General features: G+C 45.1%; 1 protein-coding gene across 4 annotated transcripts in view; it reads right to left on the reverse strand.

Moving 5' to 3' along the window:
* The window catches only part of EP300 (E1A binding protein p300), a 532,137-nt gene that overhangs the window by 480,025 nt on the left and 26,840 nt on the right, over nucleotides 1-25,272 (reverse strand). For all 4 annotated transcript variants that reach the window (XM_033935072.1, XM_033935073.1, XM_033935071.1 and 1 more), the window contains exon 2: nucleotides 620-1,266. In XM_033935072.1, the coding sequence (XP_033790963.1) occupies nucleotides 620-1,266 (647 nt within the window). The remainder of the gene's footprint in view (nucleotides 1-619; nucleotides 1,267-25,272) is intronic.

Consider the following 25,272-nt stretch of genomic DNA (forward strand, 5'->3'; position numbering starts at 1 on the left):
GAGGAGGGTGGAGCAGGGACCTGGGGGGGCACAGGTATGACTCCCAAAGTTGGCACCGCACAGCCAAACACCCCAATCTAACTGAAGAGAAAAATTCTCAACAGTAGAATAAACCTCAAACCAGCCAGAATCCAGGAGCTTGTGCAACAGCGACCATCACCTGCTGGGATATAGAAAATACTGGAGATACAGGGAGAGTACCAGCCAATAGGTCCACCTGTTAATCAGTTCTCTATCTCCGCCTGCTGATAGATGGGTGCTATCCCACTAGTTTCTGGATTCATCTGCTGCTGTTGCTGAGGAACATTCATTCTTAGCATTTCATCTTTAAGAAATGAAAAATTGCAGCATTTCATCTTTAAGAAATGAAAAATCGCAATTTTAAATTAAGATATGACAGGTTCTAACAGAAATGAACTAACACCTAGCTAATCAGCAAGGCTTTCTTTTATAATCTAAAAATAATGCTGTAGCTGTTAACTTGCTATGAAAACAACCTAGAAATCATGATCACTTATATCCAATATGCAACATTCAGATCTCAAGATTCCTAAACTACAGTTTTACTTCCAAACAAATGACTAAAGATAATTAAAACCAGTAATAGTGATTTACTTACCTTGCTCAGGGCACCAGGTTGTGGGCCACGCAATCCTGTCTGCCCTCCTATCTGAGGAGAGCCTTGCTGAAGCGTCTCTGCCAGGAGGTTACCAGCATTACCCATTCCAGGGTTAGGATAAGGCATGTTGGGCCGCCCCCTTCCAACTCCAATTGAACCATTCATAACTTGTCCCTGCATCATGCCTTGGCCATTTCCTGCTGTCATCATGCCTGGACTCATGGTAGCATTGATGCCTGTAGGCATTCCCATGCTGGAAGGGTTAACTGTATTGGACATCATGCCTGTAGTGGAGGTGGCATTTAAAGACTGTGCTGTGGGACCTTGGTTTGAACCACCGGCACCCATACCCATACTGGGAGAGTTCAAACTTGGCTGAGTCATGGGGCTTTTGATCATATTGTTTAAGAGTCCCATGCCAGGGCTATTCTGTGGAGTCTGGCTACCACCAACCCCCATGCTGATGTTGGAGGAGCTTCCAGCTCGGAGCAGTTCAGATAACTGTTTGTGTTTGGATGCAGCATCCTGGACCATGTTCAGGCTGGTGTGCAGCTGGTTGATGTCACCGCCATTCGAGAGTCCAAATTCATTGGAATTTATCAGCTCATCAGGCAAGTCATGCTCCAGATCAAAGAGAGACCCAAAATCTGCAGGTCAAAAAAATATGACATATTAGAAATATTAGAAACATTTATCCTTGTTAAATTACAACCTGCCATTGCCCCGATTGTGAGCCCACAAGGGACAGAGAAAGTACCTAAATATAATAATTGTAAACTGCTTTCATTGTACCACAGAAAAGCGATATATCAAATCCTATTACCCTTAACCCTTACCCCCTTATTACAAGTTACAGAAAAAAAAAAAAAAGTTACTTCAAACCACTATGTGGAGACTGAGGAAAAAGCTAACTTGCTAAACAAATACTTATGCTCTGTGTTCACAGAAGAAAATCCTGGAGAAAGACCGCGATTGGCTGGCAAACGAACGTGCGAGAATAGAGCAGATATTGCACCATTTATGCAAGAAAATTTTATGAACTTGAAAATTGAAGGTGGACAAAGCCATTGGACCGGATGGCATCCATCCCAGGATATTGAGAAATCAGAGAGGTTCTGGTGGGTCTTCTAAAAGATTTGTTCAATAACTCCTTAGAGACGGGAGAGGTTCCACGGAACTGGAAAAGAGCAGATGTGGTCCCTCTTCACAAAAATAGTCGCAAAGATGAAACGGGAAACTACAGTCCAGTAAGCTTCACTTTGGTTGTTGGAAAAATAATGGAAGGGTTGCTGAAGGAAAGGATAGTGAATTTTCTAGAATCCAATGGGTTGCAAGATCCAAGGCAACATGGCTTTACTAAAGGTAAATCATGCTAAACAAACCTGATTGAATTCTCTGACTGGGTGACCAGAGAATTGGATCGAGGTTGTGCACTAGATGTAATTTATTTAGATTTCATCAAAGCCTTTGGCATGGTTCCTCATAGGAGGCTCTTGAATAAACTTGATGGGCAGAATTTAGAACTCAAAGTGGTGAACTTGATTAGAAACTGGTTGCTGGACAGAAGCCAGAGAGTGGTGGTGAATGGAATTCACTTGGAGGAAGGAAAGATGAACAGTAGAGGGCCAGAAGGATCAATGTTGGGTCCAATTCTGTTCAATATATTTGTGAGCGACATTGCTGAAGGGTTAGAAGGTAAGGTTTATCTTTTTGCAGATGACAACTAAGATTTGCAACAGAGTGTACACCCTGAAGGGAGTGTAAAACATGAAAAAGGGATCTGCAAAAGTTAGAAGAGTGGTCTAATGTTTGGCAACTAAAATTAAATGCGAAGAAGTACAGAGTGATGCACTAGGGGAGTAGAAATTTGAGGGAACTGTATGTGTTGAGAGGCTGATATGCAGGATGGGGAGCGGGATCTTGGGGTGATAGTGTCTGAGGATCTGAAGGCAACAAAACAGTGCGACGAAGTGGTAGCTGTAACCAGAAGGATAGTGGGCTGTATAGAAAGAGGCATAACCAGCAGAAGAAAGGCAGTATTGATGCCCCTGTACAGATCATTGCTAAGGCCCCACCTAGAGTACTGTGTTCAGTTTTGGGGGCCGTATCTAGCTAAGGATGTAAAAAGACTAGAAGTGGCCAGAGAAAAGCGACAAACAATGGTATGGGGCTTGTGCCAAAAGATGTACAAGAAGAGATTGGATGACCTGAATATGTATACACTAAAGTAGAGGAGGAACAGGGGAGATATGATAAAAACTAGAGAATGACATCGGGAAAAATTTGTTCTCGTCACCGCCCCGTCTCCGCGACCACCATCCCTGTCACCACCCCATCCCCGCAACCACTGTCCCCATCCCGTCCCCGCCCCATCCCCGTGACCAATGTTCCCGCCCAGTCCCCACAGCATCCATACAAGTCTCAGTACTGCAATATTTAGCTTATTCCTTCCTTATAAATCTATGTTCTGGGTGCTGAACTAGAGAAAGAGATGTTCAGCTGGCAGGGCTTTGTTTATAAATTTTTATTAACGCAATTAATATACTATTTTATCCTAAAGCAAAATAAATAAATATAAAATATTTTTCTACCTTTGTTGTCTGGTTTCTGCTTCCCTCATCTTCTCATTCAATTCCTTCCATCTACTGTCTGTCCTCTCTGCGCCTTCCATTTGCTCTGTTACTGTGCCTCTCCCATCACTCCCCCCCACCCCAATTGGTCTGGCATCCATCTTCTTCCCTCCACTCCCCCAGTCTGGCAACTGTCTTCTCTCCACTCTCTCTTCCCCATTCACTTCAGCATCTTCTCCCCACTCTCTGTTCCCCATTTCTCAGCGTCTTCACCCCATTCTCTCTTCCCCATTTCCCAGCATCTTCTCCCTACTCTCTCTCTCTTCCCCATTTCGCAGCATCTACTCCCCACTGTCTCTTCCCCATTTCCCAGCATCTTCTCCCCTCTTTCTTCCCCAGTTCCCTTTAGGCTGCTTCAGCATCTTCTCCTCTCCATCCCCCCACCCCCAGCACCCTTCACACGGTCCAGCAGCTCCCCCCCCCCCCACTAGCCAGCTGTGCATCTCCCTCCCTCTCTTCCCCTTACCTTCTCTTCATAATGATTTCTATAAGACTATGCCTTGTATTGCAGCTTTGAAGTTGTGGCTGCTGGAAAGTCTCCTCCGATGCAACCGGAAACAGGAAGTTGCGTTGGAGGAGACTTTTCCAGCAGCCACACGTGACGCGACTTCAGGCTCCGGCTGCAATACAACACATAGCCTTATAGAAATCACCACAAACAGAAGGAAAGGGAGGGAGGAAGGGAAATGCACGGCCGGATGGCTGGCGGGAGAGAGGGGGTTGCAGGACTGCAAGCTCATTCACCGCGCTTGCTCACTCCTTTAACTGTGAATGGCCTTGTCCCCATACTCGCGGTGACCTTTTATTTTTGTCACCGTTTCGGTGGGTTACCCGCGGATAACAACCACCATGTCATTCTCTAATACAGATGTTAAAATATTTGAAAGGTATTATTATACTGTATTTTTCGCTCTATAGGACGCATTTTTTCCTCCCAAAAAAGTGGGTGGAAATAAGGGTGTGTCTTATGAACCAAATATAACAACTGCCCCCCGCCCCCCCCCCAATACCTTTATTTAATCCCGGCAGTCCAGCGCTCCTGCCCTTCCCTCGCTCTGCTTCCTGATCTCTTCTGGCAGCAGCACAAGGCAGGTGCGAGTTTTTTGCGGCCTGCCTGGTCCTGCGCCGCTCTCTGAATGGTTGCTGTCTGTTTTCGCAGGACTCACAAGAACCGATGGCAGTCATTCAGAGAGCAGCGTGGGACCAGGGAGGCCGCAAAAAGCTCACGCCTAGGAAAATGGTAAAACTAGAGGGTATGAATTGAGGTTGTAGGGTGGTAGACTTAGGAGTAATGTTAGGAAATTCTTTTTCACAAAGAGGGTGATGGATGTCTGGAATGCCCTCCTGAGGGAGGTGGTGGATATGAAAGCAGTGACTGAATTCAAAAAAGCGTGCAATGAACACGGAGATCTCTAATTAGAAAATGAATGGTATAAAATAAACAAAAAAGTACTGGGTTTCCTTATATGGCTATTTGGTTTAGAGTGAGCTGGGGAGGGCTTTGATAGAAGCTTCAAGGCCAGGATGGTTAGGATAGGCTGGAGTGGGCTTCAATGGCAAATCCAGCAGTGTGAACCTAAAGACAGTACCAGGCGGACTTCTATGGTCTACTGCCCAGAAATATTAAAAAGAAATAATTTAAAACATGAATGTATAATGAGTGTGACTGTTGGACAGACTGAATGGACCGTTCAGGTCTTTATCTGCTATCATTTATTGTGTATGTTCTGAAAGTACTCCTATGCCATTATCTGTCTCGCACTCTCTTACCAGTTGAACACAAAACAATTACAAATCTCATTCTCTTCATTCCTAGTGCAAAGACTTCTATCCAATGTTAAATGAACTCTGTTCATTTCTCATGCTTCAAACAATTTTTCACTACTAATCTGATTTCATACACTTATAAAAAGAACCATACCCTTGCTATTCTTCCAATTATACAATACCCCAATCATTTATATTTCCCCAATTAGCAGAGCAATGAAGTCTATGATATCAAGCATTATAGATATCACTGATGATTGCAAGGAATTTGAGTATCTTTACATTAACCCTTTAATTGGCAGATGGTGAAACAGCTGCTTTACGTAACTTGATGTTGAACAAGAGCAACAGTGCCAAGTAACAGGCATTTGGAAATGCAGAACTCCCATAAGAGCTATAGAAAACACATGTTGCTTCTGAGCAACAATGCCAAATAAAGGGTTAAGATTAGGATAAGGATACTATTAACACAAGCCTTAAACAAGATCATTTACAAGAGATAAGCTATGTGATCTATCATAACTTACTAGACAGTAAATCTAGGTCAATTAATTAGAATTCAGGCAGAACTTATTGTAGAAATCAGAACTTACTTTTAGACTATAATGTATCTTAAATAGAAACTATCTAGATAGATTTTTCCTATTAAAAAAACTGATTTAATTTTTAACATTGATATTTATCCACCCTGACTACAGCTGCAAATAAGTAAAATCTTAGTTGTGGCTTGAGCATGCTGATGGGCCACAGTTACTTGGCCTGTGTGAGCTTAAGAAGCAGAGACCACAGTAGTGTCATCTGACACCAAAGTGTGCCTACAGCAGAGGCTCGGGAAGGGAGGAAACATAGGGCTAGTGTCACAGCCAGACATAGTTTGGACAGCACTGGTCTAGAGATAACATGGTTTGCTGGGGGAGAGACAGATCTGTTGAGAAAATTGAGTCTAGCAGTGGCTTTGTTTTGGCAATTGCTTTATCTGCTAATACTTTGTTATTCATCGTTAAATAAGGGATTAGTTTTTAATTATGTAGCATGAGGCTGTATATTCATGCAATGCTTAAATTTTTGGGCAAATGAATTCCACTAATCCAGGGGTCTGCAACCTTTAAGACATAAAGAGCCACTTGGACCCGTTTTCGAAAAGAAAAAAAAACTTGGAGCCGCAAAACCATTATAAAACAAATCTAACACTGCATATATTGTTTCTTATCTTAATGCTATATACAGGATCACTAAATTGAAAATAAAATCATTTTTCCTACCTTTGCTATTTGGTGATTTCATGAGTCTCTGGTTGCACTTTCTTCTTCTGACTGTGCATCCAATCTTTCTTCCTTTCTTTCAGCCTCCTGTATGTTTCCTCTCCTCCAGACCTCATTCTCTCCCCCAACTTTTTCTTTCTGTCTCCCTGTTCCCCCTTCTTTCTGTCTCCGTGCCGTCCCCCAAGCCACTCGGTTTGCTGCCACCGCAATCGGGGAACAGCCCCCAAACCACCGCCGTCCCAAGCTTTCCCTGCAGAAGTGTTGCGCAGACCAGCATTCCGCTCAGTGACGTCAATTCTGACGTAGGAGAGGAAGTTCCGGGCCAACAAGGCATTTCTCCTCATTCCATCCAGCCTGAGCCCCATCTCTCCTTGATCCAGCATTTCCCTTCTGTGTCTGTCAGAATTACCATTCCACCTATTTTCCAGCATCACCCTTCTTTGTGTCCATCTCACCTATATCCCTATCTCACCACTTTTTCAGAATCTTCATTTGTCTCTGTCCTTATCTTTACGCCATGTTCACCATTTGCCCTTTCAATGTCTTTATCTCCCCCCACACACTTTTTCAGCATTACTTCTATGTCTCTATTTCACCTCCTCTTCATGTCCCCTCTGTATCTCTATCCTTATTCAGTAGGTCCTGCTTACCCTTTCTCTTCTTTGTGTCACTATCTCCATTTTCAGCTTTCCCCCCTTTTCCTTTGTTACTGCACCCTGTAGCTAGAATCTTTCCACCCTCCCTCCACTCCGGCCCAGCCCAGTATGAAATATTTCCTTTTGTTTCCCTCCCCTCTCTCTTTCTCTCTCTCTTCTCCTCCCTCACCCACGAGTCCTGCATCTGGCCCTCTCCCTTCTACCTGCACCTGGCAACACCCCCCTGCTCCGCGGCTCTCTTCAGCAACTCGTCAGCAGCAGTGATCAAGACAAGCTGCCGACATCGAGGCCTTCCCTCTACGAGTCCCGCCTTTGTGGAAAAAGGAAGTTGAAACAAGCGGGACTCGCAGAGGGTAGGCCCCGACGTCAGAAGCTTGTGTCGATCGCTGCTGCTGAGTTGCCGAAGAGAGCCGCGGAGCAGGGGATGTGGCCGGAAGCAGGTAGAAGGGAGAGGGAGATAGGAAGGCTGTAGATCTCCGGAGCATGACACCGACCCCGGCCAGGATGATTTCTTTTTCAGGCGTGCACCTTACAAGTCCAGCGTCGCGGCGGGAAATAGCCATGCTGAGCAGTGAGCTCAGCACTACACAGATGAAAGCCTTGCTTGCTGATTGGTCCGGCGGCACGGCGGGGCGGGGCTGCCGGACCAATCAGCAAGCAAGGCTTTCATCTGTGTATGTGCTGAGCTCACTGCTCAGCATGGCTATTTCCCGCCGCGACACCGGACTTGTAAGCTGCATGCCTGCGTGACACACTACCGGAGCCGCAGCAAAGGTGGAAAAGAGCCGCATGCGGCTCTGGAGCCGCAGGTTGCCAACCCCCGCACTAATCCATTCATAATGTCACAGGTAATTTTTCTATCTAGAAGATATTACAGATGCTTTGTTTTGTATTTCTCAAAACTGTGAATTTGTGCCTGCAGAGATACCATGCTTCGTCACAGCAAAAATGTTATAAAATAAAGAGTTGAGAAAAAGACCCACGCCCCATTGTTCCTTTGTAAATCAATACAGTGGTACCTTGGATTACGAGCATAATCCGTTCCAGGAGCATACTCGTAATCCAAAATGCTCGTTTATCAAAGCAAGTTTCCCCATAGAAAATAATGGAAATTCGCTTTGATAGGTTCCCCCCCCCCCCCGAGAACCGGCATTGCTCCCCCCGAAAACCCCCCGTGAACCGTCACCCTCCCCCCCCCCGCGATCCGCAACCCCCCACCGTCATCAGGCACCCCCCTGCTGCCATTGGGCATCCCCCCGCTGCGACCTGATGTCCCCCCAACCCACCCGAACCCTCTTCTTACTTTTCTGTAGCCTCCGCAGCGGCACCGGCACCAGCATGTCCTGTGCGTGGTGCCGGTGCCTGAAGATCTGCTTCCTGTGCTGGGCAAGGCCTGAGAGTTCACTCCTCTTTAAAAATAAAAATAATGATGCAAAAAAATCTTTTTACTCTAATAAAATTAAAACGGCCAAAAATTCTTCAATATTGTTCGCGATCGTTAAATCTTTCACTCCCGAATCACAAAGGGATAACAAAAAAACAGTCCTTTCAGCACAAGATTTAGCCGATGCTTTTTGCAATAAAATTACGAAAATACGAGAGCAATTTGACTCTAATCCAGCTATTGACCCTTCGGACACTTCAAGTAAACCTATACTCCCCTGCGCCAAATGTTCAAATTTCAATATACCTACATTGACAATTCTTAAACAAATCATCCAAAAAATAAATTTAAAAAGCTCTCCGTCAGAGATCATTCCTCCGGTTATTCTAAAGAAACATTTTTCTTGTTTTGGACCCTTTATACTTTCATTCATTAAAAAAAGTCTTCTTACTGGGATTCTACCCAATGCATGGAAATCGGCCGTAATTCTTCCTATAATAAAGGATCGCAAAATTAGTCCCGAGGACTCCGCGAATTATCGCCCTATCGCCAACATCCCTTTTTTAGCGAAAATCACCGAAAGGGTGGTATTCAATCAGTTGTCTGACTTTGTTGATTCTACAAATATATTACACCCTAATCAAACCGGTTTTAGGAAAAATCATAATACCGAATACTCATTAATAGGTCTTACCCCAAAAATCATTTATGATCTTGACCACCACAACTCGGTTATTCTTTTTTCCCTCGACCTCTCAGCAGCTTTCGACACCATTGACCACTCATTACTATTAGACAGACTACAAAGCATAGGCGTCCACGATACATCATTACAGTGGTTTACTTCTTTTTTATCCGACCGATCTTCAACGGTATTCTTCAATAATGAAATTTCTAAATCATTCTCACACAGCTACGGAATCCCTCAGGGTTCCATTCTATCTCCGCTGCTGTTTAACATCTTTCTTTCACCCCTTCTTAGTTTAAGTCAATCTATAGGTTTCACTACTTACGCTTATGCTGATAATATTCAGCTGACTCACCCATTCAATCCTGAAAACTCCAACGAAATATTCCTAATTAATCAAAAACTAGAAAAAATAAAAAATTGGCTTTCATTAAACAAATTAGCATTAAATATTACAAAAACCAAAGCCTTATTCTTTCCAATGAAGCAGGGACTTAAACTATCAGCGCCTTTTCTAATAAACAATACACCAATTGAGATAGTATCCTCACTAAAGCTACTAGGAGTTACTATCGATGGCAAATTCTCGTATCACGAGCACATCAGTAATGTGGTAAAAAGTTGCTTTTATCGTCTACGCTTAATTCGTTCTATGTCCAAATTTCTTGAACCGAAATCATTGAACATTTTAATACACTCTCTAGTCATATCCAAATTAGATTACTGTAACTCTCTCCTACTAAACATTACTCAAAAAGAAAAAAAACGCTTGCAAATAATTCAAAATACTGCAATTAAAATTATCCACAACGGCAAAAAATACGATCATGTAACACCTTTATTAATAGACTCACATTGGCTTCCCATCAATCAACGAATAAACTACAAAATATCACTTCTAACATTTAAAACTTTATCCAACAATGAACCTCAATTCATAGACCGATTGTTAATCCCATATAACTCGATCCGATCCCTAAGATCCACAACACAAGGGCTACTTACGGTTCCGTCTTTGAAGATCATCGGAACCAGACGTCACGAAATATTTTCAGTGATGGCCCCTCTTATCTGGAATACTCTCCCTTTATACATTAGAGAAATTAAAGACCTGAACTTATTTAAAACCAATCTAAAAACATTCCTTTTTAAAGCTTCTTTTAATACTTAAAATATATTTTTTAAAATTAGTTCAACAGCATTATAAAACATTTCATTTAATTTTTTTTTTTTTTAGAACAACTCTTTAGAACAATTTTTTAACCCCAATCCTAACGTTCTTTCCCCCTACTAGTTTTTCGTCTTCCTCTCTCTTGAGAAACTGCGATTTGTAACTTTTACCCACCTTTGCTCCTTCCCTGTGTTTTACAGTTCGTCTGTACTGTCTGCTAGAGGCTTCTTACCCCCTCTTAAGGTTGTGTACAACATATTTTTTAAATTGTTACTCGCTTAGTATGAAATAAGCGATTCATCAAATTTAATAAAACTTGAACTCTCAAGGCCCAGCACAGGAAGCAGATCTTCAGGCACCGGCACCACGCACAGGACATGCTGGTGCTGGTGCCGCTGCGGAGGCTACAGAAAAGTAAGAAGAGGGTTCGGGTGGGTTGGGGGGACCTCAGGTCACGGCGGGGGGGGGGCCCGGGGAGGTGCCGGATCGCGGGGGGGAGGGTGCCGCAGGGGGGGGTGCTCGCAAATCGAAGCACGCTCGGTTTCCAAGGTGCCAATTTTGCGAATGTTTTGCTCGTCTTGCAAAACACTCGCAAACCGGTGCACTCGTAAACTGAGCACTGTATTCACAGAATCAACTCTTTATAGAGAATGACATGGGGACAAAGTCCCCATCCCTGCCCCCGCAAGGGATGTCCTCATTTGCACAAGCCTCAAACACTTATGATTTTATGTTAAAATCTTTTAAAGTATAAAAAGGAGCAATATTCTGTACAACTGTTTATAAAGAAAGATTAGGTTCTTACTTATAATCTTTCTTTTGTCTAGTAGTCCTGAATGCTAGGATTATCTATCTGAACCCACAACCAAAAGTTACTTGTAGAATGATGTCGGTCATCTTTCAACTCGGTCTCCTTCCCAGATAGTTGCTCCTACCCTTCAGTTTGTACAAAGCAGTCAAGCATCAGACACAACAGGAAGGAGGGAAACAGAGGGGGGGGACCCCAACCTAAACTTCTGTTAACAAATATACCAATTAACAATATTAAAGCTGATGCAAAACACCGTGGGCCCGATTCTCTAAAGGACACCGATCTCAATAGTCGCCTAAGAAGCGGCCACTGATTGCTTGTCAATCACACATCAGCGAACTTTAGAGAATTAAGTCTTTTTTTCTAACAGATGCCTTAAAATGTAGGCCAAATCCAAAACTGGTAATCTCCGAAAAAAACTGCTAAGGATGCTTCAAAAGATACAATAATAAGCAGTAAAAGTCGATAGGTTCTCACAGCAGGGACTCAACCACGCAATTAAGCAACACACTACACAACCAGTATAATATAATTATTTAAGTGTGAAAACAACGTAACCTCCGTGTGAGGAGTTAGTGAAAGGAGAAAATTCTCCAGCGCTTAATGCAACCGGGAAGAGAGTAAAGACCCGCTTCACCTGCACACCATCACTGGCTATGTCACGTGTGCTCAAAGTAAACAGTGATAATTGTCAAATGATAAGTGATACAAATTTATAAATCACTCAAATGTTCAAAAATGCTTGCAGAGAGCCTTGCTGTGAAAACCCTCCAGCCATCCCCAAAGAAAAATACTCAGCACTTAGCTTAAGTCTTCATCCGATAGGTTCCAATGAAATGAGGTGATATTCGTCAAAAGAACCTCATGAAAGTCCAACCAAGCCCGGTTTCTGGGACTCGTAGTGTCCCTTCCTCAGGGACTTGTTGCTAGCCAGAGCAAAAAAAGTAAAAAAATGCCGCCACAAAAAAAAGAAGGGGCAGGCAGAACAACAGCGGAGGCTGGAAGGAGGCTGAGCTGCCCGAAAGGACACAAGCATGTTTTAAAACAGGGGGTGACAAAGGCAACATCCAGGAAAAGAGCAGAGGGGAGGAGACTAAAAAGGAACCAATCAGGACAAAAAGTCAAAACAGCAGTCAAATTATAGTGTTTCACTCGATGTTCTCATTAAGTCCAAATGGATGAACTGAATTTAGGTGGAACATCCAAAATTGTTCACGCAACTGAATACGTGCAACCTTGTCGTCTTTAAAGTCCCAAGGGATCTGTTCAATCACAAACCAGGACAGATCGTAAAAATTGCAGTTTTTCTCTAAACAGTGAGGGACCATCAGGGCAGAGAGATTGGCAGTGTTGAGGCTACTTTTGTGTTCAGACAGTCTTATTTTTATGCTTCTGCTGGTTCGACCCACATACAATAAATTGCAGGCACAAATTATAACGTACACAACCCACTGAGATGAACAATTGGTGTGATGTCTAAGACTGCATTCACATTGGGTCTGAGGATGATGCCAGCTAGTGACACAAAGCAAATTACTGCACTTGTTGCAAGAGCCACATGGACTGTGGCCTGGGTCTGAGGATGATGAAAGCTAGTGACACAAACAAATTACTGCACTTATTGCAAGAGCCACATGGACTGTGGCCCCCCCAGAGGCACAGGCTGAGTAGAAACATTCCTGGAGAGAGCTTCAGGAAATTCCCCAAATTCTTGGGGCGTATGAAGGCTATACACGGGTTTCTCTCTGAACGGTGCGTGAGTAGGCAAAATGTGTCAATGCTTTTTCACAATTTTGGCTACCTTTTGGGCTTGATTAGAAAAAGAAATTACACAAACTTGACGATCCATTGCCTTCTTGTGTTGAGGTTGAAGCAACAATTCAGGATTTGCTTAACGGGCTCTACAATAGGCATTTTTGATGACCCATTCAGGATATCCCCTCGCTCTAAAACGCTTAAAATGTAGGTCAGCATTTTACAGGCCTAGATTTAAGGCATCTGTCTCACATTTAAGGAGACACATAGGGATGCTTAAGAAACACCCAAAGCCACTTCCGGTGGAAACTGGCCTTAGGCATTGGTAGGTGTGCCTAGACACCTCCGTAGGCGTGTGTCAGATGCCTTTATTTTAGGCATCCTTCGCCAAATGGATTTTTAAAAAATGTGCATCCCAATTGGTTGATGAGATGGCGGTAGGACATCTATTGCCGCTTACAATCGGGAAACTGTAGAATCGGCCCTCTGTGCAACCAGCACTAATATCTATGGAGCTCGTAGCTACATGCATATCCTGCTATCAGGCAGAAACTCAGAACCAATTTCTCACTCATTTTTTAACTTACGCAGCTTAGCAGAGACAGAGAATTAGCCAAATCTAGATACAGACTGGTTTTAAGACAGAAGGCAGGCGAAACCCACTTACAGGGCAGGACTTCAGGACTACTAGACACATCTATAAGAAAAAAAATCTTTCTTTATAGTGCAATGTGTCTAGTAGTCCTGAATGCTAAGGACATACCAAAACAGTCTCCCGATTTTAGGACTGGACTATTGAGCCTTTTAATCCATCTGGAGATTGAGGCCTTGACTGCAGACCTCCCTTTCTTAGTCTGACTGGTCAGAACAAAAAGGTGATCGGAGACCTGAAATTCATTGATTACTTTGAGGTAATGAAGACGCACTCTTCACATCTAGTAGCAAATGCAAAATTTTTGTCCTTTATCTTCGACCCCATAAACTGAAAGGCAGGCAAACGGACTTCCTGATTGACATGGAATGCGGAGACTACTTTCGGTAAGAAAGATGGAACCATGCATAAGGAAAGCCCTGCTTCTGTAAACCTTAGAAATGACTCCCTGCAAGAGAGTGCTTGTAACTCACAGACTCATTTCGCCGACATAATGGCTACCATAATACTGTCTTAAATGTAAGATCTAAAAGGGAAGCTTCCAGTAAAGGGCTCATATGAAGCCTACTGAGACTTTGCAAGATGGTATTAAGATTCCAAGATGGGAATGGTAAATGCAAAGGCTGAAAGCTTCTTTAAGGAATCTAGTGACATCTGCAGGAGAGGCAAGAGACCCACCACCCAACTCTGAGCTTTAAAACATGAAAGATCCGACCAATAGACCCCTTCTGAAGTTCCTCTTGCAAACATTCCAGTACTTCTGAAATCAGGGCTCTGCACTGACCTTAGCATACCAGTGCCAGAAAGTCTTCCAGGCCTTGGCATAGGTCACCACCACTGAGGATATTTTGGTTTTAAGTAGAGTGGTAACGACCACCTCCAAGCATCCCTTTCTTACTAGGGTAGCGTGCTCAAAAGCCATGCCATAAACCCAAAATGTTCCAGATTCTCTATGGGAATATACCCTGTGTCAGGAGATATACCTAAGTCTGCATACCATGGTCTGCGGGGTCAATCAGGCACCACTAAAACATCCAGCCCTGGATGACTCATGATCTTGCAAATGACTTGACCTATCATGGGGGGAAACATACAAGAGCCTCTACTCCAGCCACCACTGGACTAACGCGTCCAACCTTGTGTTTCTAGGCTCATGTCTGTTTGTGAAAGCGATCCACCTTTGTGTAACTGCTGAAGCCTTCGGACAATGATGCTGAATGCTTGTGGGAAGTGACCATTCACCCAGGTCGAGAGTCAACCTAAACATTCTTCACTCTTGCAACGTATGCGGCTGAGAGAGCCTGTAGATGAGATTCTGTCCACCAAAATAGGTGCTAGGCTTCTACGCATTAATGGGGTGCTTCTGGTGCCTCCTTACCTAATGACCTAGGCCATCACTGTCCCATTGTCTGAGAAGACCCTGACTGTCTTGCCTTCCAGGAATTTCTCCAGGACCTGTAGCAGTAGTCAAATGGCTCTGAGTCCCAGACGATTTATGGACCACCAACCTTTAACTGGGTGTCCATTGCAATGACAACCCCCCCCCCCAACCGTAAAGATCGGCATCAGTCAGCAGTATCTCCCAGGAAGAAAAGTGGAGTTGCATGCCATCTGAAAAGGGCGTTATCTGCAGCTACCACTGCAAGCTGTTCCTCCCTTCATGGAAGTGGCTGCTAAAGCTAACTCGTAGTCTGAGGAGAACAGCAAGATAGAGAGTCTTGAAAATGTCTTCACGTGTCTTGAAAATGTCTCAAGGGACTACCTCTATGGCTGCCACCATCGACCCCAGGACCTGCAGATGCCACGCTATTAGAGCTGGACTCAGTAGAAGGAAAAATTATGTTCTTACCTGTTAATTTTCTTTCCTCTAGATGCAGCAGATGAATCCAGAGACTAGTGGGATAGCACACATCTACCAGCAGGCGGAGATAGAGAACTGATTAACAGGTGGTCCTATGGGTTGGTACTCTCCCTGTATCCTCAGTAGTGCTCCTTGCCCAAGCAGTCAGAACCAGAAAATGGCCAACATGTAAAAAAAAACTTCTTTCCCACAATAAAATGTAAACGCAACAATAGAGAAAACAACTACCAACAATAACAAAACTTCAGAAACCCATGAAACAGAAACAGAGATTCCATAGCCAGAAATGGTGGGGCTTTGGATTCATCTGCTGCGTCTAGAGGAAAGAAAATTAACAGGTAAGAACATTATTTTTCCTTCCTCAGCAATGGCAGCAGATGAATCCAGAGACTAGTGGGATGTAGCAAAGCAATCCTCAATCAGGGTGGGAAGCGAACGCCACTTCTGCAATAACCAAAGCACCAAAAGCAGCCTCTGCACGCACCGCCACATCCAACCGGTAATGCTTAGAAAAAGTATTCTTAAAAGACCAAGTAGCCGCACGACAAATCTCCTCCAAAGAAAAACCTCTGGACACCGCCCAAGAAGTAGCCAGTGCTCGAGTGGAATGAGCATGAAGCTTGGCCGGCAACCGCTTACCTGATGTTAAATAAGCGGAAGCAATGGTCTTCCTGACCCACCGAGCAATGGAAGCTTTGGACGCTGCCATACCCTTGTTGCGGCCCGCGAATAACACAAAGAGGTGATCCGAACGGAGAAAGTTGTTAGTAACGAGGAGATAATGAATAAGCATCCTATGTATATCCAGGAACCTCAGTGAAGAGAATTTCTCCCCCCCAGTCCTCCTTCCGGAAGGCTGGAAGGAAGAGAGATTGGTTAACGTGAAAGATCGACACCACTTTAGGAAGAAACGAGGGGACGGTCCTAACAGACACACTGGAATCTGAAATGCGCAAAAAAGGATCTCTACATGACAACACCTGTAACTCAGACACCCGCCTGGCCGAAGCCATTGCGACAAGAAAAAACGTTTTCAACGTCACATCCTTCAAAGTCGCTGTTGACAAAGGCTCAAAGGGAGGCATTCGTAACCCCCCAAGGACTACTTTAAGACTCCACTCAGGACAGATCTTTTTAAGAGGGGGCGAATATGTTGCACCCCTTTCAGGAATCGAACTACATCAGGTTGGGATGCAAGGGAAGAACGAGCCACCCGACCCCTGTAACAAGCAATAGCGGCCATTTGAACCTTAAGAAAATTATAGGCCAATCCCTTGGTAACTCTATCTTGAAGAAAGGAAAGAATGGCCGATAGCGAAGCCTGGAAGGGCTACAGACCCTGAGTAGCACACCAAGAATCAAAAACCCTCCAGACTCTAGCATACGAGGCAGAAGTAGATTTCTTTATGGCTTGAAGAAGAGTGGAAATAACCTGCTCTGAATTTCCCTTACGTCTCAGCCGTGACCTTTCAAGAGCCAGGCCATATGACCAAAGTGGGACGGATTTTCCATGCAAATTGGACCCTGAGTTAGCAAGTCTGGAGCCACCGGAAATATCAATCGATCGCCCGTCGACAGACGCATAAAGTCCGCATACCACAGACGACGAGGCCAATCCGGAGCCATCTCTGGAAGATCCCACTTCTGAACTAGCAGGTCGAATGCCTGAGAGGAGAGTTCCCATTCTCCGGGATCTAGAAGATTTCTACTGAGAAAGTCCACCTGAACATTTTCTTGTCCCGCAATGTGCGCTGCCGAGAGAAGAGGAAGATGAACTTCCGCCCACTGAAGCAGGACCATCGCCTCGCTGGCCAATTGAGGACTTTGTGTACCTCCTTGACGGTTGACGTAAGCCACTGCCGTTACATTGTCCGAAAAGACCTTCGTCGGACGGTCCTGAATCATGGACTGAAACGCCTGAAGCGCTAGTCTGATCACTCTAACTCCAGTACATTGATCGACCACTGAGCCTCCTCCTGAGACCAGACACCCTGCGCTGAAGATTGAAGGCACTGAGCTCCCCATCCCAGCAGATTGGCATCTGTTGTAACTATGATCCAGTCCGGTGTTGCAAGAGGCAGTCCTTTGAACAGATTGATCTCGCTGAGCCACCAGCGCATGCTGAGCGCTGCTTGAGACATCCACTGAAGACGACGATTGTAGTCCTGAGACACTGGGGACCACCAGGAGAGAAGCGACTGCTGCAACGGTCTCATGTGGAAGCGAGCCCAGGGCACCACCTCCAGAGCCTCCACCACTGATCCCAGAACTTGCACATGATCCCAAACCCTCGGTTTGCGTGACTGGAGTAGCAGGCAAATTTGAGATTGTAATTTGTCTCCTCGGTCCTTGGGTAGAAAAACCTTCCCCAGACTTGTGTCGAACTGTACTACCAGATGCTCCAACGATTCGGAAGGGGTAAGAGAGCTCTTCGGAAAATTGATGACCCACCCCAAAGATTGAAGAGAGATCACCCTTTGGGTCACTGTCAAACTCGCTTGTCTGGAAGACAACCGAATCAACCAGTCGTCCAAGTAAGGATGTACCCGAATCCCTTCCTGGCAAAGGAAAGCCGCCACTACTACCATGACCTTCGAGAACATACATGGAGAGCTGTGGCTAGGCCGAACGGCAAGGCCCGAAACTGATAGTGCCGGCCAAGGATTGCAATGTGAAGATACTTCTGATGCGGCGGCCAGATAGGAATGTGCAGATAAGCCCCCTTGAGATCGAGCGCCGTAAGGAATTCCCCCGACTGAACAGCCGCAATGACCGACCTCACCGTTTCCATCCGTAAATGCCTGACCCGCAGAAAGCGACTGACCTTCTTGAGATCCAAGATCAATCTGACCGAACCCCCCTTTTTGGGCACTATGAAATAAATGGAATATCTGCCCTGTCCCCTTTCCTCCGGAGGAACCGGAATCACGGCCCCAATCTCCAAAAGAACTTGAAGGGTGACCTGTACTGATTCTCGTTTGGCCGCCCCTGTACAAGGGGAGACCAAGAAAGAATCTGCGACGAGAGAGGAAAATTCTAACTTGTAACCTTCTCGAATTATGTCCAATACCCACTGATCAGACGTTATCTTGGACCACTCCGCCAGAAAGGAAGACAGCCGATCCCCTATGGACACGACTGAGGGAGCCAACATCCCACCATTGTGAATTATGTGAGACCGTGGCTCGGGCTGGTTGAGCAGGTTGGGGTTTTGTAGGACGAAAGGAATTATTTTGTGAAAACCTAGGCCTAGAATTATAGGAAGAGCCTTAAGAAGGCGGAAAAGATGGCTTTCCAGGTCGATATCTCTTAACATCCCTGAAGCGATGTCTGGCAGACAAAGCTTACAAAGGGGCTTTAGGTTTATCCTCTGGTAACCTCTGCATTTTGGTATCACCAAAATCTTTAACCAATTTTTCTAAGTCGTCTCCGAATAACAAACAACCCTTGAAAGGAAGCCTCACCAGTCTAAACTTGGAAGACGCATCTGCCACCCAGTGCTGGAGCCACAATGATCTGCGAGAAACAACAGAAAGAGACATTTGTTTCGCCGAAGCACAAATAATATCATAGAGGGCGTCCGCCAAATAAGCTAGACCCATCTCCAAATCAGGGAAGTCAGGTGGAACTGAAACCCCTGTCTCCATCATTTGATCTGCCATACGTTGAGCCCATTGCAAACAAGCCCGCACTGCATATGAACTGCAAACTGCCGCTTGCAGGGTAACCGCCGCTACTTCAAAAGACAGCTTAAGTGAAGACTCAATCTTCCTATCCTGAATGTCTTTGAGCGCTATACCTCCCTCAACCGGCAAGGTAGTCTTCTTGGTAATCGCAGCCACAAAAGCGTCCACCATGGGGTTCTTAAATTTGTCCAGCTCGTCTTGCGAAACAGGATACAACTGGCGCATAGCCTTAGCGACACGGAGACCAGCCTCCGGCGTGTTCCACTGAGCCGAAATAAGCTCTTGCATCACCTCATGAACCGGAAATGTTTTAGCCGGTTTCCTCGTGCCCGCCATAAGAGTATTAGCCAACCCCTGCGCATGAGGATCAGGCTGAGAGATATTAAGGCCCAGAAGCGCCTTGGAAATAAAAGAAGGCATGCAGTAGGATCATCCACCTCCCTAGCTAGCGCATCCTCAAACTCCAAATCCGCCACCTCACCGTCCTCCAGTGAGTCTGGGAGAGCAAGAGATAAGGCGGAGTCAGACGGAGGGCCCCCTGTCCATAGGCGCTATCCTGCGCTTTTTCACCGCCTAAGACTCCAGAGGAGATCTAATGGCATGAAGCACGGGAACCTGGTCTACATCACCTGCCCGTTGCTGTGCAGACAGAGCTCTGCATCAAAAATGCCTTATGCATCAACGTAACAAAATCAGGGGAAAAGGCCATTGAATTTGCAGGAGCCTGCATCGAAAGAATCTGCTCCTGACCAGAAACCTGCCCCGCAACAGAAGCAGAGGAAGAACAACAGCTGACTGTCTGCCCAGCCGCCGAAGTGCACTGAAGCGGAACGGAAGCAGCCGCGAGTGCAGGAGAAGCAGGCCGGCCTTCTATCACGTGGGAAACAACCGATCGCTCAGGTGCGAGCTGAATTTCTTCACCCACGGCGTCTGCGCACCCCGCCGAACAGAGGCCCGATGGTGTTCTCTGCTTCCCACAGTGGGAACACCTTTTAACTGCCTCTGCCGCCATTTCCCTTAAACGAACCGTCGAGCAAATCAAAATCGGCAGCCAACAAAACAAAACCTCTCAGCCACACTGAAGCAACCAATCCGGCCAACCAAAAGAGTAAGCAGAAAAAGAGCCAGAAAATAAATCTTTCTTACCCCAGTCCACCTTTGTTAAGGTTGGTAGTTGCAAACTGGAATGGACAGAAAAGCACAATCCAGTTGCAGCACTCTGGCTTCAACCCTTTTTTTTTTTTTTTTTTGTAAAGGGAAAGAAGAAAAAATAAAGAACCAGGAATAACCTCAATCCCAAAGGAGAGGAGGGTGGAGTAGGGACCTGGGGGGGCCCAGGTGTACCTCCCAAAGTTGGCACCGCTAAGCCAAACACCCCTATCTACCTGAAGAGAATAATCTCAACAGAAGAAGAAATAATATTCCAGCCAAAATTCAGGAGCTAGTGGAAAAGCGACCATCACCTGCTGGGAGATAGAGAATACTGAGGATACAGGGAGAGTACCAACCAATAGGACCACCTGTTAATCAGTTCTCTATCTCCGCCTGCTGGTAGATGTGTGCTATCCCACTAGTCTCTGGATTCATCTGCTGCCGTTGCTGAGGAAGGTCCAATATCTACTTCTGAAGCTTCTGTCTGCGTGACTTTGGAAGAAAAACATTGTCTTTGGTCATACTGAACAAAACTCCAAGGTACTCCAAGCACTGGGTCAGCTCTAACAGTCTTACTGAAATTGACGATCCATCCCAAGTACTGCTGAAGTTGGACCAATCTCACGACTGCCAGTTTGCCCTCCTCCTTGAAGGGACCCTGATTAGCCAATAGTCCACATATGAGTGTACTAGGATCCCTGCCTTGCAAAGGTGCCCTACCACCACCATTACCTTGGTAAAGGTGCAAGGCACCATTGCCAGACTGAAGGGGAGAGTGGAGAATTAGAAATGCTGCTTCAGCACATGGAACTGCAAGTACCTCCTGTGATCTGGAAATGTGGCGATGTGCTTATCAAATCAAGGGAGGCATAAAATTCCCCCGGCACCAAAGCCGCTATGATAGAAGTGCAGCACTGAATGACTTGAGGTCCAGAATTGGCCTCCAGTCATCTGAACCTTTCTTTGGCCCTATGAAGAATATGGAATATCTGCCCAAGACTGTTTCTTTGTTCAAAACTGGCTCTATGATTTGAAGATCTAGAAGCCTCTGCACTGTTGCCTGGAACCTGGGTTCTCTCCAGCTGGCTAGCCAGAGAATCTACAAAGAGGTCCGGAAGGGAGAGAGGGGGCACAGAACTCATTGTATAACCTTCTTGAACAATCTCCATGACCCAATGATCTGCACTTATCTATGCCCAGAACAACCAATAAGCTGACAGGCTGCCCTCAATCTGGGAGGGGGAGGGCAATGATCTGGCTCATTATGCTTTTTTGGCAGCTGGAGAGGGGCGAGACCCAGAGGCTTGCTGCCTTCTGCCTGCACTGAATCTCGTCATGACCCCTGAAAGGACTTCCCATATAAGAATGTGATGCATGCTGAAGACTGTTCCCTAGCACTGTTGCCACCATCGCACCTAAGGCAGATGCCAAGGACCCCTGGCAGTTTAACCCTTTATTTGGCATTGTTGCTCAGAAGCAACATGCATCTTCTATGGCTCTTATAAGAAATCATGTTCTCCACAAACAGTACTTCATAACATATTCATTTATAATTTTTACTTATTCATTGGTCTTCAGAAGTGCCAGTATTAGCCAATTGGTTTGAGTGGCCAAATACTATGTGGCACTAGCCTCCTCATCAGACCGTTATCTAATATAATAAACCCTAAACCGCGCATGTGCACTCCCACCTGCGTGCTCCCATTTTCTGTGAGCTGTAGGGCACCGCAGGTAGGAGTGCGCATGCACGCGAATCTGTCTCTCTTTCCCCCGAGGCGGATGTCGGCCGCGGTGGCCATTTTCTCCTCCCATTGCCTGCCAGTCTCAACCATGAACCCCCCCCCATCTCCATTGACTGTCCAGCCTCACACCTGGCATCCCCTCTCTCCCTTGCCTGATAGCTCACCTGCCCCGCCTTCCTCTTCCTGCCAGTCTCAACCGGGCTCACTCCTCCCCCCTAGCAGCCCTGAACCTGTTCTCCGTTCCCCGTCGCCTCCGTCACCGCTCAACACTCTTCAACAAGATGGCTAGCTGGTGGAGAGCGATGATGTCGGCCGCCACGGCTGCAGGCCGCCGTGGCAGTTGGCGGCTGCCACGAAACCGTAGCCAGTGTAGATGGCTGAAGCCCCAATAAATAAATATGACAGTGTCACACTCAAGCATTCAAAAATGACAAAACGGTGCCCAGGGCTCTTGGAAGTCACTGCTACTTCCATGGTTGCCATTGTGAGTGGCATCAAAGGAGTCAATAATTGGTACTAACTACAGAGTCTTCATTCGCATCCGAGTGTGACCAAATCACAAAAATGCAGAAACGTCTCCAGTCAAAGGAATGTTCTGTGGTTACACAATGACTGACTCACAGTGTCTGTTCATGCTTATCTTTCACTTGAGTGTTTTTTTCTTCAATACACAGCTTCAGGAATGGATATTATTATCTAATATAATAAAAAAACTCTAAGCGCGCATGCGCACTCCCACCTGCGTGTTCCATTTTCCATGTGCTGTAGAGCACCGCAGGTAGGAGCGCGCATGCGCGCAAATCTCTCTCTCTCTCCCCCGAGCCAGAGCCAGTGTAGATGGCTGAAGCTTGGCTTTGGAGGACGAGGAGGAGCTGCGAGAGCTCCGCAGAGGCAGGAGGTGATGGATTTTAAAGTCGAGGGATTTTGAGGCATAGAGGCTTTGGAAAAAAAAGATTTAAAATTCAAGATTGACGCCACCAGCAAATTCCCACAAAAAATGGCCTGAGGGGCTCCCCTGAAGTTCAAAAATTACAGGAAGAGGGGTTTTGGAGGAGGGGTACACTAGCTCTGGCCCCAGAAAACCTCAAAATACACTTTCAGAACAAACCCAACCCACCCACCCCACCCCTGATTTTCTCCGTAGGCCAGGGGTGTCAAACTCAATCACGTTAAGGGGCCGAAATCTAACACACAGGCTCATGGGCAAAATTTTTTATTAAGATACTTAAGTCTTAGTAGAAGTATACTGTAGATCCTTCCTCACCCTGAGACACCATTCCCGTGATTCACCTGGTTATTTTCACTTCATAGATGTTACCATACTTAATCCCAACTTTATTCAAATAGTCATTCTAGGCATAAGCAGTGGAACACTTTTTTTTTGCCGAAGACCCCATCCCCATAATAGTACTAACTGTAATGCCATTTTTTCCATTCATTTTTCATATATACACACAATATAATCTTATTAACACCACAGATTACAAAACTTTCAGAACAGAAATAAAAACCCTGCTATTCAAGAAATCCATGAAGACTAACACCATATGAAACATTTCAATTCTCTGAAGCAACCTGCTCTTCTCTACTCTGTAACACCTCTGGATATGTCCAGAAATCCTCTTCTGTAATCCGCCTTGAACCGCAAGGTAATGGCGGGAAAAAAAAAATCACTAATGTAAAGTAATAATGGTTAAGCATAAAATTAAACTTCCCAAAGCTTCTCAACATTCATTCCTACCAGAACACAGATAACCCCTATGCAAATACGGGACCACAAACTAAAAGTACTAATATATACAAACAAAACCCTAAGATTCAAGACTCTGCATGCAATACAACCTCAGAGAAATAGAAACAAATTCATTTCTTCCTGAACAGTGCAAAATAGAGACAGACAGCAGATGTAAATCATCAACATTGACACAATTCAATCACTAAATTGAAAATAAAATTGTTTCCCCTACCTTTGTTGTATGCTGATTTTGTTTTTCAAATCATTTTTTCCCAGTCTCTGGCTGCACTTCCTTCTGTCTGTGCTCTTAACTGTGTATCCAGGGCCACCTTATCCATTTGCTGTTTTTCTCTCCTTCACTTTCTGTCATATATCCATCTTTGAATGTAACAAAAAACTGACTTCAATAGGAAAAGGTCTATGAAGTGTGATCATCAATTTAAATATATAAAATGCTCAGACGTGAAACTCTGAAGGGAAGGCTACTAAACCTCCCTAAAAAGAGCTCACCTTCCAGTCATTGCAACTTCATAAATCCATGATCACACTTTAAAACTCTAAGACCAATTTGTAAAATTTAAAGTGCTTATAATTCTTCAAATGTATTGAGAGTGATAGCGTCTCTTCTTTAACAAAAAACAGCCAAACTCAAAAGCTATCACTCTCAATATATTTGAAGAATTATAATCACTTTAAATTTTACAAATTGGTCTTAGAGTTTTAAAGTGTGATCATGGATTTATGAAGTTACAATGATTGGAAGGTGAGCTCTTTTTAGGGAGGTTTAGTAGCCTTCCCTTCAGAGTTTCATGTCTCTGAGCATTTTATATATTTAAATTGATCACACTTTATAGACCTTTTCCTATTGAAGTCAGTTTTTTGTTGCATTCAAAGTTCTTTTCTGGCTTCTTCTTTAATATATTAATAACCCTGATCTACTCATAAGAATACATTAGCTTTTAACATTCAACTTTCTTCCATTTTTCTGTTTTTCTCAAAATCTATCTACTTTTCCCATCTAGCCATGTATACCATCTCCTCTCCCTCTTTCTTCTCCCCTATTCTCATCTATCAATAAGAAGCATTTCTTCTTATCTCTTCCCTGCCGCACCCATTGATGTGCACCATCTCATCCCTATCCCATTGTCAGACAACTCTGTCTTCCCCCCCCTCATATGGGCTGGCATCTTTCTCCTCTCCTTCCCATAGCCTGGAATCTCTCTCCTCTTCCAAAGGTCTAGCATCTCTTTCCTTCCCTCCCTCTTTCCAAGGTCTAACATCTCTCTCCTTTCTGCGGTCTGGCATCTCTCCTCCCTGCAGTCTGGCATCTCTCTCTCCCCTCCTTCCCTTCCATTCTGTGCTCTGGCATCTCTCTCTCTCCTTCCCATTCCAGTGATCCGACATCTCTCTCGTCCCTCCTTCCATCACCCTTCTACAGAATCTGACATCTCTCCCTTTGAGTCATCTCTCCTCCCTCCCAGTGTAACATTTCTCCCTCCTTCCTCTCCACCACTATCGTGTCCAACAATTCTCCCTCTTCCCCATGTATACCATCTCTCTTTCCCTCCCACCCCATACACCTATGTCCAAGAAATTTCTTTTTCTCTTCCCTCACCCACCGGCAGCATCTCTCTCTCCTTTCCTAACCCCAGCCCGTGCAGCCTCTGTCCTTCCCAACCTCCTCCCAGCCTATGCAGCATC

Source organism: Geotrypetes seraphini, chromosome 2 (genome assembly GCF_902459505.1).
Source record: "Geotrypetes seraphini chromosome 2, aGeoSer1.1, whole genome shotgun sequence".
Lineage (NCBI taxonomy): Eukaryota > Metazoa > Chordata > Amphibia > Gymnophiona > Dermophiidae > Geotrypetes > Geotrypetes seraphini.